Source organism: Anabrus simplex, chromosome 2 (assembly GCF_040414725.1).
Source record: "Anabrus simplex isolate iqAnaSimp1 chromosome 2, ASM4041472v1, whole genome shotgun sequence".
In the NCBI taxonomy this organism is placed as follows: Eukaryota; Metazoa; Arthropoda; class Insecta; order Orthoptera; family Tettigoniidae; genus Anabrus; species Anabrus simplex.
The window spans coordinates 788468236-788485177 of record NC_090266.1 but is presented as its reverse complement, the minus strand read 5'-3'; the positions used below and the strand labels follow the sequence as shown (position 1 = coordinate 788485177).

Here is a 16942-nt window from a genome sequence, read left to right as displayed (position 1 = left end):
TCTACAGTTAAATGACATTCAGCTACTTTACAGTAAATGTTTGGGGCTCTATTGTAGGATGTGAGTACTGAGTTTGCAAAGGAATATAGTTCATTTCCTTTGTGGTGACAAGCATTGGCTGAGCCATTATCTACTGGATGCTGAGTACACCAAACTTCACCTGCTTAAAATATTTAATTTAGCTTTGGCATTAGTCGTTTTTTAAACATCCATATATTAATTTTGTCTCCTTAAGAGAATGCCAAAAAATGTTTACGTTTAAAGTTTTGTAATGTAGTGAGTGACATTCTATGATGCACCGTGTGGACTGCTCCCTTGTTTGAAATGGACTTTGCCATTTGCAGAATGTGTAGATAGAGCAATGAATGACCACGGCTTTTTTTTATATGTAGTGCTTGAAACTTAGAAGGAATCGATTGGGTTGTTTTCTAATGCAAGTAGTGATCGGAAGTGGTGTCTTTGTTGCAGACGGCGAGCCAATTAAACTGCCCGAAAATCTGGAAAGTCTACCCAAAGCGGACCACTTCCCTACGCAGCGGCATCGATGGAACACTAATGAGGTAAGTCTTCTCTATGATTATACGTCTATATTAAATAGAATTCAGATGCAAACCAGTCGTATGAAATTGCACTGTATGATATGTTTCGATGAAGTTTCCAGTCAGAAGTTCACTTTCGACTACTGTGGACTACAAATACTAAACCTATTAAAACCGACATCCAAACAGGCACTGTGTTACTGAAGTCCTTGCTTAATGATTAAAAATATTTGCGCGACTATGCAACAGAAGAATGCCATCTATGAGCAGCATAAATTATAATTCTTTTGGAATTAATTTAAAATTCATAGTATTTAGGAATTTAGAAATTTTAGAATATTTAGGAATTTAACTGAAACACGCAATAAGCAACATTGCATTATGCTGGGATTCGAACCCACTATCTCCCGATTACTGGATACTGGCCGCACTTACGCGACTACAGCTATCGAGATCGGTAAAAATAAAATAAAGGAAATAATTAGCTGATAAGACAACAGGGCTTGTACAGATGGCTATGTTTAATTACTCCTAGTTTCAGTCGGCTAAAATGGAATAAGGTGCCACTGCCCCCCCCCCCCTTCGCCCACCTTAATTGCCACTACTGAAGGTAATATTGTGAAACTAGATACAAATTGGAGGGAAACCATAGAGAACTAGATCAGCAAAGTCTTACAAAAGGGGGCTATTAATTTAATTTTATATAATTCTTAGTAGAAATCCCCTAGTGGACTTAATAGCAGATAAAAGTAAGAATAACTGGGCGATTAGTACAGTTAGCTAGGTTCTTGCAGAAAGGACAGTAGTCTGTGTACTCTTTAAAAGTGCTATCGATAGTGTGTATAAGATGCTACGTGGGAAGCTCCTCTTTCAACTGAAGTCTATGAGAAAATCGCTGTAATCCTTTCCACTATTATGATAACCACCGCTGCAGTGGAGTGGGTAGAGTGGCTGACTGCTGTTTTAGTAGTCCTGGGTTCGATTCCTGACTGTATTTATGATTCCTGCTTGATATGGTGGTCTGATACAAGTCTTCAGAGACTCGTGTAGACAACTCAGAGGATATTTGGTCCGAAATTTATTAAGTCCCGTGGTGAACAGCTACCGCTCAGTAGATAAGATTTTACGAGTATATACATTTATACACATTGTACCAGGAAATGCCCGTACTTTATAGCTAGCTATAGGAGCATAAGATATGTACGCAAGGTATGTACGGTACATTGTTTGGAGTGGGTACAGAGAGGGGAGAGAGAGAGAGTGTATCAGTTCATTAATTCTTACTATTTTCAAAGTTCTGAGTTTTATTCGTAAGTCCAATGTCATATCACCTTTTACAAGTGCTGCTTCCCTGAGGGGGGTTCTTCGTTGATGTTCGCCAGTGATGTCATCACCATAGAACCATGTCCTCGGTCTGCCCTCACCATGGATCTCCTATCGGCACCATAGAACCATGTCCTGGGTGGCGATAGGAGTACTTGATGTTCTAGGGGTTGTAGAAGGGCACGTCGCGGGGTTCACTTTTACTTGTAATTTACTAAACGAGTCTTAAAGAATAAGTCCCCCGGATACTACCAGAACAGATGTATTATTTTAATACGAATACTAAATGCACTCGCGTGACAGAAACTGATTTTTGACTAATATTGTCACTGGAGATTACTAACGATGTGGACAACGAAATGAATTGCGTCCTGATGTTAATAACATGGTACTAGAGGGTTCTTCTGTGAAATATAGATACCTACAGACTTTACAGCATAATCTATAATGCCACTCACCGATCACCGATCACGAGATCTCCAGATCCAAAAGACCTAGAAATCTGAAATTAGGAACATAGTTTCATCTCCTGCCCTGGGGGTGCAATAAGGAAGGATGTTTCAAAATTAAGCTTTTGTCCTAGATTTAGGACCTTTGTCTAATAACATGGGGACATATAGGAAACAATCGAATTTTTCGTACAAGGACGAGACAAAGCTCATTTTAACTCAAACGATGCGAGGAATAAATAGGTCGGAAAACCACTTTTAAGGCCCTAAAACCAACCGTTTTGAGATACTGACACCACGCTGCCATCGCTCTTCGGTCTAAGTGCTGGAGAGCACATGTTGACAGACTCACGAACGAGGCAGGCACTACAACTTCCGCTTGGGCAGATTTGCATAAGACGTGCAGAAATGTTGCAGGAAGGAGATGTTATTCTGTGAGAGAACTTTACGTGCCCATTGCAGTTCTCTCGTTTAATGCAATGCGATCAGAGGTTCTTCTGCGTTCCATCAAACAGCTTTAAACCGTTCATTGAACTAAATTTTATTCGTCGTACACATATTATTTTTTCTTTTCTTTTATATCTCTCTTCTATCTTTTATTCTTTATACTTTCCACATTTTCTGACTCATTTTGGTCCCAACACTATAGTTGTTCCAAGCAGTTCCTGTTTTACCGGGCGAGTTGGTTGTGCGGTTAGGGGCGCGCAGCTGTGAGATTGCATCCGGGAGATGCAAACCCCACTGTCGGCAGCCCTGAAGATGGTTTTCCGTGGTTTCCCATTTTCACACCAGGCAGGGGCTGTACTTTAATTAAGGCCACGGCCACTTCCTTCGCACTCCTAGGCCTTTCCTATCCCATCGTCGCCATGAGACCTATCTGTGTCGGTGCGACGTAAAGCAAATTGTAAAAAAAGGTTCCTGTTTCTGTATACTGTAGTTCCTGTTACTCATAGCTGACTTTACTTTCCTTTTCTTGTTAATAATAGGATTAGTTGGGCATAGAGCTCATTACTATTGATGGCGTAATTGTACTTCACCTTGTTGTACCTACGAAGGCATGCAGTTGGTGGTTTTTCTGTTCCCTCACTGACTGACCAGCTTGCGTCTCAGGTGCCGCTTAGTGTAGTACGGCACATTTTTAACAATTGGCAACGGATTCAGATGTTTACTATGATGCCGTGTCGAAACATGTACGGGACCATGGTTGAATAATAGGCTTACATGTCCCTTCGCATCTCATACGCCACCCACTGCGAAGTTGTGGCTGCTGGTGAAATATATCTTACATGCGCGGGTCCAGTCAGTTCTGCAGTTCGCAGAAACTCACTGTGAGTCACCCTGCGTCACCTCACGGACCTGCGTCTCATTTTGCGGCCGACCTTACCACCTCGTGGTGTACCAGGAAGGGAATGTGATGATAAAGCCTGTTGAGGGAAGGACTATATTACGTTTTAAGTGCTCTGGTCCCATGATGTCATCGCATTTTGAACCACTCACACCTCAGTATGTCCCTCCTCATCAACCACCCGCTATCACTAGCCCTGTCCTTAAATCACTTAATGTAATCAGCCCTGCATATGTTTTTCTTTTGTGGAGTGCTCTGCCAATGACAAAACCGACAATGGATTTCCTTTCACTAATTATCATCCTCTTCCGATAATCAAGCGTCTTTCTATTGTGCCTCATGATCTAAATTCTCTCCCTGACACGAAAAAACGGTTCAAAAAATCTATCATCCAGTGGAAACCAAAGAGGAAACAAACGCCGCGCTAGATTCGCCGATAGCATTAAGATAAAAAAACATAGAGCCTCTGAAAGAATTTACTGAAAAAACATGATGATAATGGGGGAGGCTGCTGTTAGGAAATACATGAAGAAATCCTGAAGTCCATCAAAAATCTGTTACGAGATTAAATGAAAATAAACGATTAATCCCGTGGAAAACAAAATCTTCATCAGGATTCAGATGCGACTGCAATACAGATTATAGATTTCAGCATGGTTGTTGCTATTGGCCAGAAAGTAGACTAATAGTGGTTTCACGCAAAATATGGACAGAAGAAAGCTCTAGTCTGTGATGTAGAAACGTAAATTTACATCTCCCTCCTATTGGAGAGCCTCCTCATCATCTACACAACCTCCTTACTAATGGTCATCCTAAGTCTGAGTATTTTTTGATGAACGTTAGGTAGTAGAACGGTTGTTTTCAAATCACGTCCTTCGGAGCTAAGGAGGTACATGAGGAAAATTTTATACTAACATTGAAATTTCATGGCTAAGTTTACAACACAATAGGAAGTTTGTTAAATTCGTCACAAGAAAAACGCTCATTTTTTTCAAATATATTTTGTAGGCAGTGATGAAGAAGGGTCGGAAATTCGGTCCATTATCTTCCCTGTTGTGAAGCCTAGGTTAATTTTATAACTTCAACAACTTATGCATAATCCTTATATACGAGTTTTTAAAACAGCGTTGGAAAATGTCCCAGAAAGTCATGAGTTTAATGTTGTGATTAATGTGGAGAGACTACCACTAGCTGAATATAGGGGGCGATATAGTGCACCTACAACGAGTGAGGTGGCTTTGGTTACTGTGGGGGCAGCAGTTTGAAAAGCGGGACTTCATTCTTCACAGCAGAGACACAAAGTTGGTGCGGATTAATGAAACTCATCGTGCCTATGACGTTTTTCAGTACCCTTGTACGTTCTGCCATGGAGAAGGTGGATACTCCATTACCATCCCCCAGCTTGATCTAAATTCTAAAGTCCTCCTTTTAATAAAACGGCTTCTGGTTCAGATTTTTTACTCGTACCGAATGATGGAAAGAGAGTGCAAAGAAAACTACACCGTACTCTATCGCAGTCTCCTTAGTCAGTATTTAACGAACGCTCCGCAACTGGATCGTGATTTCAACAAGAACCCTGGACAATATAATTTGAACGGCGGTAGGCAACGGGGTCAGCATTTATAATGGCAAATACGCAGCTCAGTTATGACTGGCTGTAGGTACTCTGCCATGATAATGAGAATTTCCAAAGTCGAGTGTGACAGGCAGTAGGCAAGGGAACTGCAGTTATAATGAAAACATCCCAACTCGATTGTGACTCCGCCCCCATGCCTCAGGCGGCAGCGCGCCAGCCTCTCACCACTGGGTTCCGTGGTTCAAATCCCGGTTACTCCATGTGAGATTTGTGCTGGACAAAGCGCAAAGCGGAGGCGGGACAGGTTTTTCTCCGGGTACGCCGGTTTTCCCTGTCATAATTCATTCCAGCAACACTCTCCAATATCATTTCATTTCATCTGTCATTCATTAATCATTGCCCCAGAGGAGTGCGACGGGCTTCGGCAGCCAGCACAATTCCTATCCTCGCCGCTAGATGGGGATTTCATGATCATTCCATTCCTGACACGGTCAAATGACTGGAAACAGGCTGTGGATTTTCATTATTATTATTATTATTATTATTATTACCAAGTGACTTGTCCAAACCGGGACGTCCGCGACCTAGTCATTGCACTCAGCTAGGCTAAGGGTTACTGATGAGACATCCCGAGCTGGAGAGTACTTACGGTAGTGTGACCAGTTCCTTTCTGCTCCACCTTTCTGCTCATTTAAGTGCTGACCACGCTCAATGTTGCTTAACTGCGCAGATTTCACAGGATCCGGTGTTTCAGCACGGCTACCCCGTTGGCATTATTATTACGATAGATTGATTTAATCGTGCCTTCTCCACAATTCATACTTAGAAATCCTGTAATTAGGGGCGTGATATCCCGGTGACATCGTGACTGGCTTCTCATCATGACGGCCGTGGTTCGAATTCCGACCAGTGCAAGTGGAATTTAAAAATGAAAAGTCACATCCCAAATGATTCGGATTCTGCGTAAAACTGGAAAACCTGTGGCTATGATCACGATGTCATAGTCACGTAAAACTACAAGCTTGTTTTTGTACATATTATAATCGTAAACGTATAATCCCATTTAAAGAAAAAATGTTTTCAGTACACTAGTAGACAGCTTTTCAAATTTAATGAAAAAGTATTCCAGAATTGTAGAGATTACTCCCTCTTTGGTTGTGGTAAAGAGGATGCATTAATTTATTTTGGAGATTTGCTTGATATCTTGTTATTTTAATACTGAGAGAATTTTGTAGGACTAGTGCACAGTGACGGCAGATAGGTAAACGATTCCTTGTAAAATTAGCTAGACGAGTGATATCTGATCCATTGTTGCTAATTTTTTTAAAATCTCTGATGCTCTAAACCGGAGTATGCCGAATTAATCACGTTGGAAAGTACCACCGAGATTATATTATATTTTGTAGGTGATCAGTTACCAGAACCTCTGCTGTTTGAAATTGTTATAATTTGTTCATACATTCACTTGTCCTATATAAATCTCTGTGATCTGCTGTTGCTGCTTTTTGTTGATGCTGAATATTCAAGGAAGACATGAACGTGAAACGTTATAATAAGCCTTTTGGTAATCCTTGTTTTATTGTATGACTCGTTTCTGCAGCATCGATTATTAGTTGTTCTTTGTAGACTAATGAGCTTTTGTGGCAGCCTTTTTGCTCATTTGCTGTTATAATGTTTCTGTGTTATACTGTAATGATCGTTTTGCATGATGCCATTCAGTAAGTTATTGGGCACCAGTTATATCTGTTTCTGGTAGGGTTTTTCTCATTACTCCTTGCTTCCCTTGGTTTTAGCCATATGGAAACTGATCAGGAATTTTTGGGAGGGAGAGGGGTGTTTCATTAATTTCACAAAGGTTTAGTGTGGCAGCACCAGTTCAGAGCCTTGCAAGATTCAGAGCAGTACCAGTGATGTCGTCCACTGGTAATTTTCGTGAGTTATGCTCCTCTAATAATGATATATTCTTTTAGTGATGCACTTGCAGCTGATTTTGTTATATTCTGTCTCACTTCCATGGTTTTATCTATTATATTTCAGGTTTAAGTATTAATAGAGTGTTTGCCTAGTTCCCGCTCATCGCTTGTGTTATGGGGACATTTTCAAAACAGAATTTTCTGAGTTCTCTGAAAGTCTAGATTTCTTCCTCTCCTAGTTATTTTTAGTATATTCTCAGTTGATTAATGAAGTATGAGATTATTATTATTCTTGCTATGGGGATACCGTGATTTACAGAGGTGAAAGTAGGTGCGCGCATGAATGGGTGGATAGGCTAAGAGTGCAAGATTGATTTAAAACTTTATAATTGGCAGTTTTATTTCTTTACCCCTTTTTATTTTCTCGTTTCAAGTGTTAAATTTTAACAAAAACAATTCGCTAAGCGAATAACAAAATTTCAGGTACAACAATGATCTCGAGAAGTAATATTATGAATTCATACAACAATTAAACAACATTAATTAACAATACGAGCTTGAAGCTCCAACCTTGCCAAAGTGACAAAAGCGATCACTGCTCCATTCAATAATATCTCTTACAAGAGCAACTCTGCTCCACAAAATTATCTAGGAGACTAATCTCCAAACATTATAACCTTCCAGCCTTCCAAAGGCACCATTCAACCTTTACATTAATAAGAAGAGCGTATTTGCTCTAAAATTTTACACTTAGAAATCCATTTCCGAAAATTCATTTTTTTCAGGCACAACCTACATTTAACAGAGGCTAAACCTATACTACTGAGGTGACTAGATGGAGAGAATATTAAGAAATTACAACGTAGAAAAGGTTACAAAATCATAGTCAGCTCAAAAACCAGTTGAAAGGGAATTCGAGAGCGTACCTCACTCTCGATTTCGGTTAAGTTCTTTCGACTAGTTTAAAATTTATTTTTCAAGTTTGAAATTTACACTGGAGAAAACAAAAGTTACATTACTAAGACTGGAAACTTTCCCCTCGAGCTAGTTTTCAAAGACTATCACATGGTTATACTGAATCTGCCATCACCTTGAGCTGGTGGACCTCTCGAAGATGGACGAGGCACTCTCGCCTCCTTTTAAAAACACACTCTAGACTGGAGCGATCACTAAGACAACCTGGTCCAAAATTATGCCAGCTTTTATAGCCGAGAGGTACGTTCCAGAAAACTCGACGCTAAGGCCTTGATACACCCCCAATTCTCATTGGATAATCAAATAAATACCAGAAGGTTTTGATTGGCCGAAAAATAAAAGTACAAAAATTTTCATTGGCCAGCATCTTAAGTTGGCGGGAAGAGACAGAAATGTTGTAAACTTTAACACACCAATAACAAAGAATAAACAATTCAGTTCAGGAAACCGTTCCATACAAAATTATTCCTGAATTTTAATAGTTCACCTTTACACCAGAGGGCACAGACATAAGTTTATAGTAGCGACACCTGTTGAGAAATGTTCAAACTTCTTGCACTAGTGGTTGCAAGTTTTAAAATTTAGGTGACATTCTCCAAGGCGCTTAATTTAAATGCGTACCTCAGGTAAAATTATTATTGTTATTATTATTATTATTATTATTATTATTATTATTATTATTATTATTATTATTATTATTATTATTATTACACTGCTGGAAAAGAAAATTGAAAAACCGTAGAGAGTGATGTGCTATTGAACGACGGTACAATAATTGTAGTTAAACTGACGAACGTTTCCGGGACATCGCCCAACAGCTGGGTTAGTACCATTCACTTTTTGCGCCGGGTCCAGCCACCCACTGTTTGCGCCTGGACGGTTGAATGGTGTTTTGTAATAGTCAAGTATACCCATACCTCCCAAGACGATTTCTTGCCCCTGTTCTACTATTACAGCCATTTGAGAGGGGTCGCATTGCTGGACATCGGGGGGTGGTTTGGACAAATCGATATGTTATCAACGGTGGTCAGTTAAAGAGGTCGACACCCGTAGACTAGCTTATGGGCGACGTCGAAGTACGTAAGTAGTTGAAGATCGGCGTATTGTTAGCACATCACTGGCAGACCATAGAACTACCGCATCCGTAGCAGAAATCAGAGAAAATGTGGCACCAGGGCTGTGCACACGTACCACTGGGAACCGTCTACTTGCAGCAGAATTACGAGCGCGTGTGCCCTTGGCTCGACTTCCTCTTATATCACAACACCCTTGTACCGAGCGAATTGCCCGTGCGGTCAGGATCACGTAGCTGTGAGCTTCCATTTCGGAAATGGTGGGCTCGAATCCCATTTTCAGCAGCCGTCAAGATTGTTTTCCTTGGTTTCCCATTTTCAGACTTGGCAAAAGCTGGAGTTATACCTTAATTAAGGCCATGGCCGCCATCTTCCCAATCCTAGTAATTTTCCATCCTTGCCTCGCCAAAAACCTTCGATGTGTTGGTACGACTTTAAACCACTATTAAAAACCACCCTTTGTTCCTGTTGTGTCGGGCAAGAATCGCCTGGAGAATGCAATGGAGTTCTGTTGTGTTTACCGATGAGAGCAAATTCTGCTTCGTGCTAATGATGGCCAGTTGCATGTGTGACGATGACCTGGTGAGAATCTTTCAGAATGTATTCGCCTCTGACATACGGGCCTGACTTCTGGCATCATGGTGTGGGTTGGATTAAACTACAAACCGCGTTCACCTTTTATGTTTGTGGATGGTCCGTTACACAGCATTGTTCGGCACGTTCTGTTACCATTCCCGCAGCAGAATAGTGATGTACTATTTCAGCAGAATTATTATAAATTTAAGCTGGTGTAGGGCTAGTGCGCTAGTGCCTTTTAAGGGACTAACTTGAGGAGAGCTGCGCTACGGCTCCTGAGGCAAGATAGCTGCTATGCATTGGTCTCTATAATATTAACTTTAAGGAGCTGGGCCAGGGGCTAATGCGTACTGGGCTAATTCGGTGGCCTCATCCTCGTAACTGGTTGCCCTTCCCAACCTCAGTACTTGGTGTGGTGAAGTAATAACAGTGGTATTTTCCTTCACTGTAGGCGGGATTGTGGTGGAATACTCCTGTAAAAAGTGACTAGAATGGGAACTTAAACACTTTCTTCTTAGGAGCGAGGGTTGGCGGCTGTAGGACCTCTAGCTGAGACTGGCATTATTTCACCGTATATATTTAACTTTTTTTCTGAATAAGGAAACGAGGGTTCGGTTGGGTTGTAGATTATAACCCTTCTGACTTGAGAACAATCTTCTAGTACAATAGCAAGCAGTTTTCTATACACCCCAGATGCTCTCTACCCTCGTAGAAACAGCGTACTCGAGAACGAGGCACTTCTCGCGAGTATAATGTAGTGTGCTGAGGGGGAAGGGTGCAGGCCGGCCTGAATTTTTGGAAGTGATTTGCTAAGACAGATAGTATTAGGAGATCAGAGCATGTAAGGAGGATATTCTCGTGCTTTCTAAGATCGTTATGATACGAGATAGTGACCGACACGTGGCTTCAGGAATCTGCTGACGTACACAGAGAAGCTACCTGGACATGCGGTGTAGGCAATATCCTTGAACACAGCTGCTAGAAATAAAAGCCTGGTGAGGAAGATTACATGCTGTTACAAATAACATGAATGAAATAACTACCGGGCGAGTTGGCCGTGCGGTTAGGGGCGCGCGGCTGTGAGCTTGCATCCGAGAGATGGTGGGTTCTAATCCCACTCTCGGCAGCCCTGAAGATGGTTTTCCGTGGTTTCCCATTTTCACACCAGGCAAATGCTCGGGCTGTACCCTAATTAAGGCCACGGCCGCTTCCTTCCAACTCCTGGGCCTTTCCTATCCCACCGTCGCCATAAGACTTATCCGTGTCGGTGCGACGTAAAGCCACTAGCAAAAAAATGAAATATCTGAACCGGCCAGGCTTCGACTCTATGTACACTAGTGTCCAAAAGTTAAGCAAAATCACTAAACGAGGCCGTACCGCCTGATAGGAATGTCAGATGAATTGCTGAACAAACGGAAGCTGACCATATGTCACACAACTTGTCGAAAAAAAAAAAACCAGTGCCAGAAAGGTTCTGATAGCTAAGGTACAATTTTGACAACAACTAACAAAACTTGCCAATGTCTTCCAAAGAAAATATGCTGTTAATAGAGTGTATGGTTACCCCTAACGGCCACACATGCTTCGCAGCGACGTGGCATGCTCTCTATAAGATGGTCCAAGAGTTCTTGTGGCAGTCGATCCCATTCCTCAGAAATGGCAATGCGAAGGTCTTGGAGGGTCCTTGGTGGAGGCTCACGGGATTCATTTCGCCTCCCCAATGCATCCCAGGTATGTTATATAGGATTCAGATCCGCAGACCTCGCTGGCCAGTCCATGCGATGAATATCTTCCCCAGCCAGAAATTCATCCACCAGAGCAGCCGTCGGGCGGTGCGGTCGGGCATTACCGCCCATTAAGAGGAAGTCTGGACCAACCGCACCTCTGAAGAGTCGAACATGTGGTCTCAGTACCTCATCCCTATATCTCCGAGCGTCAACAGTGTTCCTCGCACCACCCATGAAGACGTCGGCAGCCCTGAAGATGGTTTTCCGTGGTTTCCCAGATCTTAATTTACCAAATGTCAGTTGGGAAGGAAATGCGAACGACAGGAAGCATGACCAACAAATGGCAAATAAGCTAATATGGGAAGGACAGCTGATTCAAAAAGTGACGGAACCAACTAGAGGGAAAATATCCTGGACGTGGTGCTGATAAAACCAGATGAGCTCTATAGAGAAACCGAAGTAATAGATGGCATTAGTGATCACGAAGCTGTTTTGTCGTAGTTAAAAATAAATGTGATAGAAAGGAAGGTTTTAAAAGTAAGACTATTAGGCATGAGGCAGTTTTTAAAAGTAATTATGATCGGAGGAAAACGGTAAATAAGAATGTAAACAGACTCTGGGATGGGTTTAAAGCAATTGTTGAGGAATGTGAAAACAGGTTTGTACCTTTAAAGGTGGTAAGGAATGGTAAATACCCACCTTATTATAGTAGAGAAATAAAGAGACTAAGAAGGAGGTGCAGATTGGAAAGAAATAGAAATTGCTGTGGAAGTAAGGAGAAATTGAAGGAACTTACTAGGAAATTGAATCTATCAAAGAAAGCAGATAAGGATAACATGATGGCAAGCATAATTGGCAGTCATACAAATTTTAGTGAAGATGGAAGGGTATGTATAGGTATTTTAAGGCAGAAACAGGTTCCAAGGACATTCCAGGAATAATTATTGAACAAGTAGAGTGTGTATGTGAGGATCTTCCAAAGGCAGAAGTATTCAGTCAGCAGTATGTAAAGATTGTCGGTTACAAGGAAAATGCCCAGATATAGGAGGTGACTAATTCTAAAGAAGTATTAAAATTTACATATGATAACAATGATATTTACAATAAGATACAAAAGTTGAAAAATAGAAAAGCGGCTGGAATTGATAAGATTTCTGGGAATATACTAAAGATAATGGGTTGGGATATAGTACATATCTGAAGTTACTTATTTGATTATTGTTTGGTTGAAGGAGCTATACCAAATGAATGGAGAGTTGCTATAGTAGCCCCTGTATATAAAGGAAAGGGTGATAGACATAAAGCTGAAAATTACAGGCCAGTAAATTTGACATGCGTTGCATGTAAGCTTTGGGAAGGCATTCTTTCTGATTACATTAGACATGTTTGCGATATTAATAACTGGTTCGATAGAAGGAAATTCGGTTTTAGGAAAGGTTATCCCACTGAAGCTCAACTTGTAGGATTCCAACAAGATATAGCGGATATTTTGGATTCTGAAGGTCAAATGGACTGTATCGCGATTGACCTGTCTAAAGCATTTGATAGGGTGGATCATGGGAGACTACTGGCAAAAATGAGTGCAATTGGACTAGACAAAAGAGTGACTGAATGGGTTGCTATATTTCTAGAAAATAGATCTCAGAGAATTAGAGTAGATGAAGCTTTATCTGACCCTGTAATAATTAAGGCAGTATTATTGTACTTTTATGTTTTCTTATATATATATAAATGATTTGAGTAAAGGAGTTGCATCAGAGGTAAGGCCTTTTGCGGATGATGTTATTCTCTATAGAGTAATAAATAAGTTACAAGATTGTGATCAACTGCAGAATGACCTTGATAATGTTGTGAGATGGACAGTAGGCAATGGCATGATGATAAACGGGGTTAAAAGTCAGGTTGTGAGTTTCACAAATAGGAAAAGTCCTCTGAGTTTTAATTACTGCGTTGATGAGTTGAAAGTTCCTTTTGGGGATCAGTGTAAGTATCTAGGTGTTAATATAAGGAAAGATCTACATTGGAGTAATCACATAAATGGGATTGTAAATAAAGGATACAGATATCTGCACATGGTTATGAGGGTGTTTAGGGGTTGTTGTAAGGATGTAAAGAGAGGGTATATAAGTCACTGGTAAGACACCAACTAGAGTATGGTTCCAGTGTATGGGACCCTCACCAGGATTACCTGATTCAAGAACTGGAAAAAATCCAAAGAAAAGCAGCTCGATTTGTTCTGGGTGATTTCCGACAAAAGAGTAGCGTTACAAAAATATTGCAAAGTTTGGGCTGGGCAGAACTGGGAGAAAGGCGACGAGCTGCTCGACTGAGTGGTACGTTCCGAGCTGTCAGCGGAGAAATGGCGTGGAATGACATTAGTGGACGAATAAGGCTGGAGCAGTACCTTAATTAAGGCCACGGCCGCTTACTTCCCACTCCTAGCCCTTTCCATCCCATAGTCGCCGCAAAACCTGTGTCGGTGCGACGTAAAGCAAATTGTAAAAAGAATAATTCGTGTTACTGTTGTGTCTGTACTGGACGAGTCACAGTCTCATCCCATCGTCACCGAAAACCTATCAGAGTTAGTGTGTCTTTAAACTACTATCGAAAAGAGATTGAGCAGGGATGAAGGGGGGCCAGGTAGGGAGTTGATGATGATGATGATGATGATGATTATGATGATGTTTGTTGTTTAATGGGGCCTAACAACTAAGTCATCGGTCCCGGGGTGATGAGTGAGTGAGTATGTGTGGCCGAGCGAGTTGGCTACGCGGTTCGAGTCACGTAGTTTTCTCAGCTGCATTCGGGAGATGGCGTGTTCGAATTCCTCCTTCAACAGCCCTGAAGATCGTATTCCTTGATTTCTGATTTCCACTCTGTGTGTGTTAGTGTGGCATTTGCCGTTAAACTACAAGCAAAAACAAAGGAAAAGAAGAATAGTAATTGACAACTACGACATCTAATCGTTTCAACGTTCACGCGTTCGTTCTGTTGCGTCTACTCTTTCTTATGCTTAGCTTTTAAAAACGGAGGCATCCTCCATGAACTAAGAGGTCTTGAATCTCAAAATAGTACAGTTACGCTGGCAGTGTCTCTAGTGTTACGGAAGCTTCAGAGCGAATTATGCAAGTCGATAGACATTGTATACAGACCACAATGGAGACAATAGCCGATTATTCAGCCAATGAACTGACTGTCCGTCCTCAAGGAACACGCCCAGCTGTAGCCACGCTCATTTACTAAAGTTGAGTAGGCAGGAACATTGCGTATCTCAGACTAGCATCGCATCATCCCCTGGAGCCAAGAGATTCTCGGGTCCAATGAGATGTCTAATACTAAGAGAGGAGACTCTAGGACTCCACAATATTTTAGTAAATGTCAAATCACTCGGGAAACACGAGAATCTTGGTCAACACGAGATCTCTGAAAATGCAAGGCTCGCGGAAACACGAAATCTCGGTAACGTCAACATTATTGGAGACTACGGTAGACGCATAAATTACATTTCCAGATACCTTAAGGTCCTTGGGACACTGAGGCTCTTACTGCAATCAAAACTTGACACAGACGGGCGCTAGCTAGGAGACCCGTGAAAAACAACATAACTATAAGGTTTTCATGAGGTGGGTAGAGGGAGTGTGTTTGCGTGGAAATACGAGACTGTTCCATCACCCCGATACCTCAATAACTACCTAACTCTGTGAATTGATGTTACTCAAAGGATACAGACGATTATCGGGAATTACAAGAAGTTTATTTTTTACAACATGCTATACACCGTTGAACTTGCAAAAGCTATGAGTTTACGAAGAAGAATATACTGTGACTTGATCTCAGTATTCCAGGTATTGTAGGGACAAAGTTTTTCTCGGAAACGATACCTTCAGATTCTGTGAGGTCTTGTGTGCGAATGAACTACTGATATTGCCCATGGCTTGAAATTATATTGGGTGCTGTAATGTAATATATCCTAAATAACTTAAGTAAACTACAATTCGATAACATTCGGGACTTGACAATTTAAATGTTCGATAATAGTGAGTGTCCAGTGTCCCGCTCCTATACTGAATTGTCAGCGTACTGGCCTTCGGTTCAGTGGGCCAGGAGTCGATTCCCCGTCGGCCAGTCATGGTTACCTTAGACAGCTCATCACCGGGGCATGCCGATCCCTTACGCGGGAGAAGTTTCTACGTGACGGACGGTCCTTAAAACATCGTGCGCAGTACTTTACCGATCACGGAGGTTGTCAGTTCGAGCAGGTGTTGCGTTAAACGAAGTAGGCACTGAAATCCTGTCACATGGCTCCTACCCCCTTCCAGCCCACCTTCATACCATGTGCCACAATACCAACAGCATTTTAAGGGCCAAATAAACAAATCAGTCTATGGAAACTATTAAGTATACAACCTTGTCATATCGCAGGCAACTGGCGATAAAAAAAACGTCAACAACAAACAAACAAACAAACAAACAAACAAACAAACAAACAAACAAACAAACAAACAAACTAGGGTGGAATTCTAACCTCCGTAGAATTCTAACCCCCGTACCCTCCACTATTATATATCCGACTGCTCTCCTGCCAAGTGAACTATTGCAAGGCTGGATATGCAACGGACAGTTCCCAGCCTATACAGTACCTGTTACTGGTCTGCGTGTGAACTTCCTGTTGTAAGGCACGCGTTTTTCGTATCTGTGCTCTTGTTACGGGTTCATTCGGGGTACCCATAATGAATGGTGGTGCTCACGATTCTTGCTATCTTCTAGCCCGTAACCACAACATCTCGTTATATTACCGCAGTTTACGGAGAGGATGTGATGCATTTCATAATTTTATTAAACACGACAGGTAGCATTAAACCAGATCGCAAGGGCCGGGTGTATCACCCGGTAGAAATGGATTACCTCATCCTCAGAAACAAGTTTGCCATTTGACTGTGACCTCACTGGATTCTCATCATGGTGCCCGAGGTTCAGATTCTTGCTAGTGCACGAAAGGCTTTTGATGTGAAGGGGCACGACCTTGTAGTTAGAATTTCATGTGAAACTAGAAGTCCAGTAGCTACTGATCACAAGATTGACAGTCACTTTATTCTGCAAGCTTCCTTGTTTGCCGCTCACTGATAAGGACTTTCCATAAAGGAAAAACAAATTTCTGTTGTTAATATAACCCAATACACCGAAGTGATTTCTATTCATTGATGAAAATGAGATCGAAATACTTCACTTTCCACCCGAAGGGATAAAGTGTCATGATCAAGACATGTCCGTTATAATCATACAATAGCCAATGAAGGACAGTCTCTTAAAAGCTCCTTTTACATGCTAAACATACTGAGCCCATAATCTACCTCACTGAAATTTCAACTACAAGAAGGATTGCATCCATATTTTTATTGCAAGCTCATTTCACGTTCTGTGGCATGTCAACTCACAGCGGGAAGCG

The 16942-nt window shown here is 41.5% G+C and overlaps 1 protein-coding gene across 1 annotated transcript in view; it reads left to right on the top strand.

Moving 5' to 3' along the window:
• The first annotated feature begins 431 nt into the window (after window positions 1-431).
• Window positions 432-16942, top strand: part of Camta (Calmodulin-binding transcription activator) — a 705348-nt gene continuing 688837 nt past the window's right edge. The window contains exon 1 of the mRNA XM_068226037.1: window positions 432-560. Within this exon, the coding sequence (XP_068082138.1) occupies window positions 432-560 (129 nt within the window). The remainder of the gene's footprint in view (window positions 561-16942) is intronic.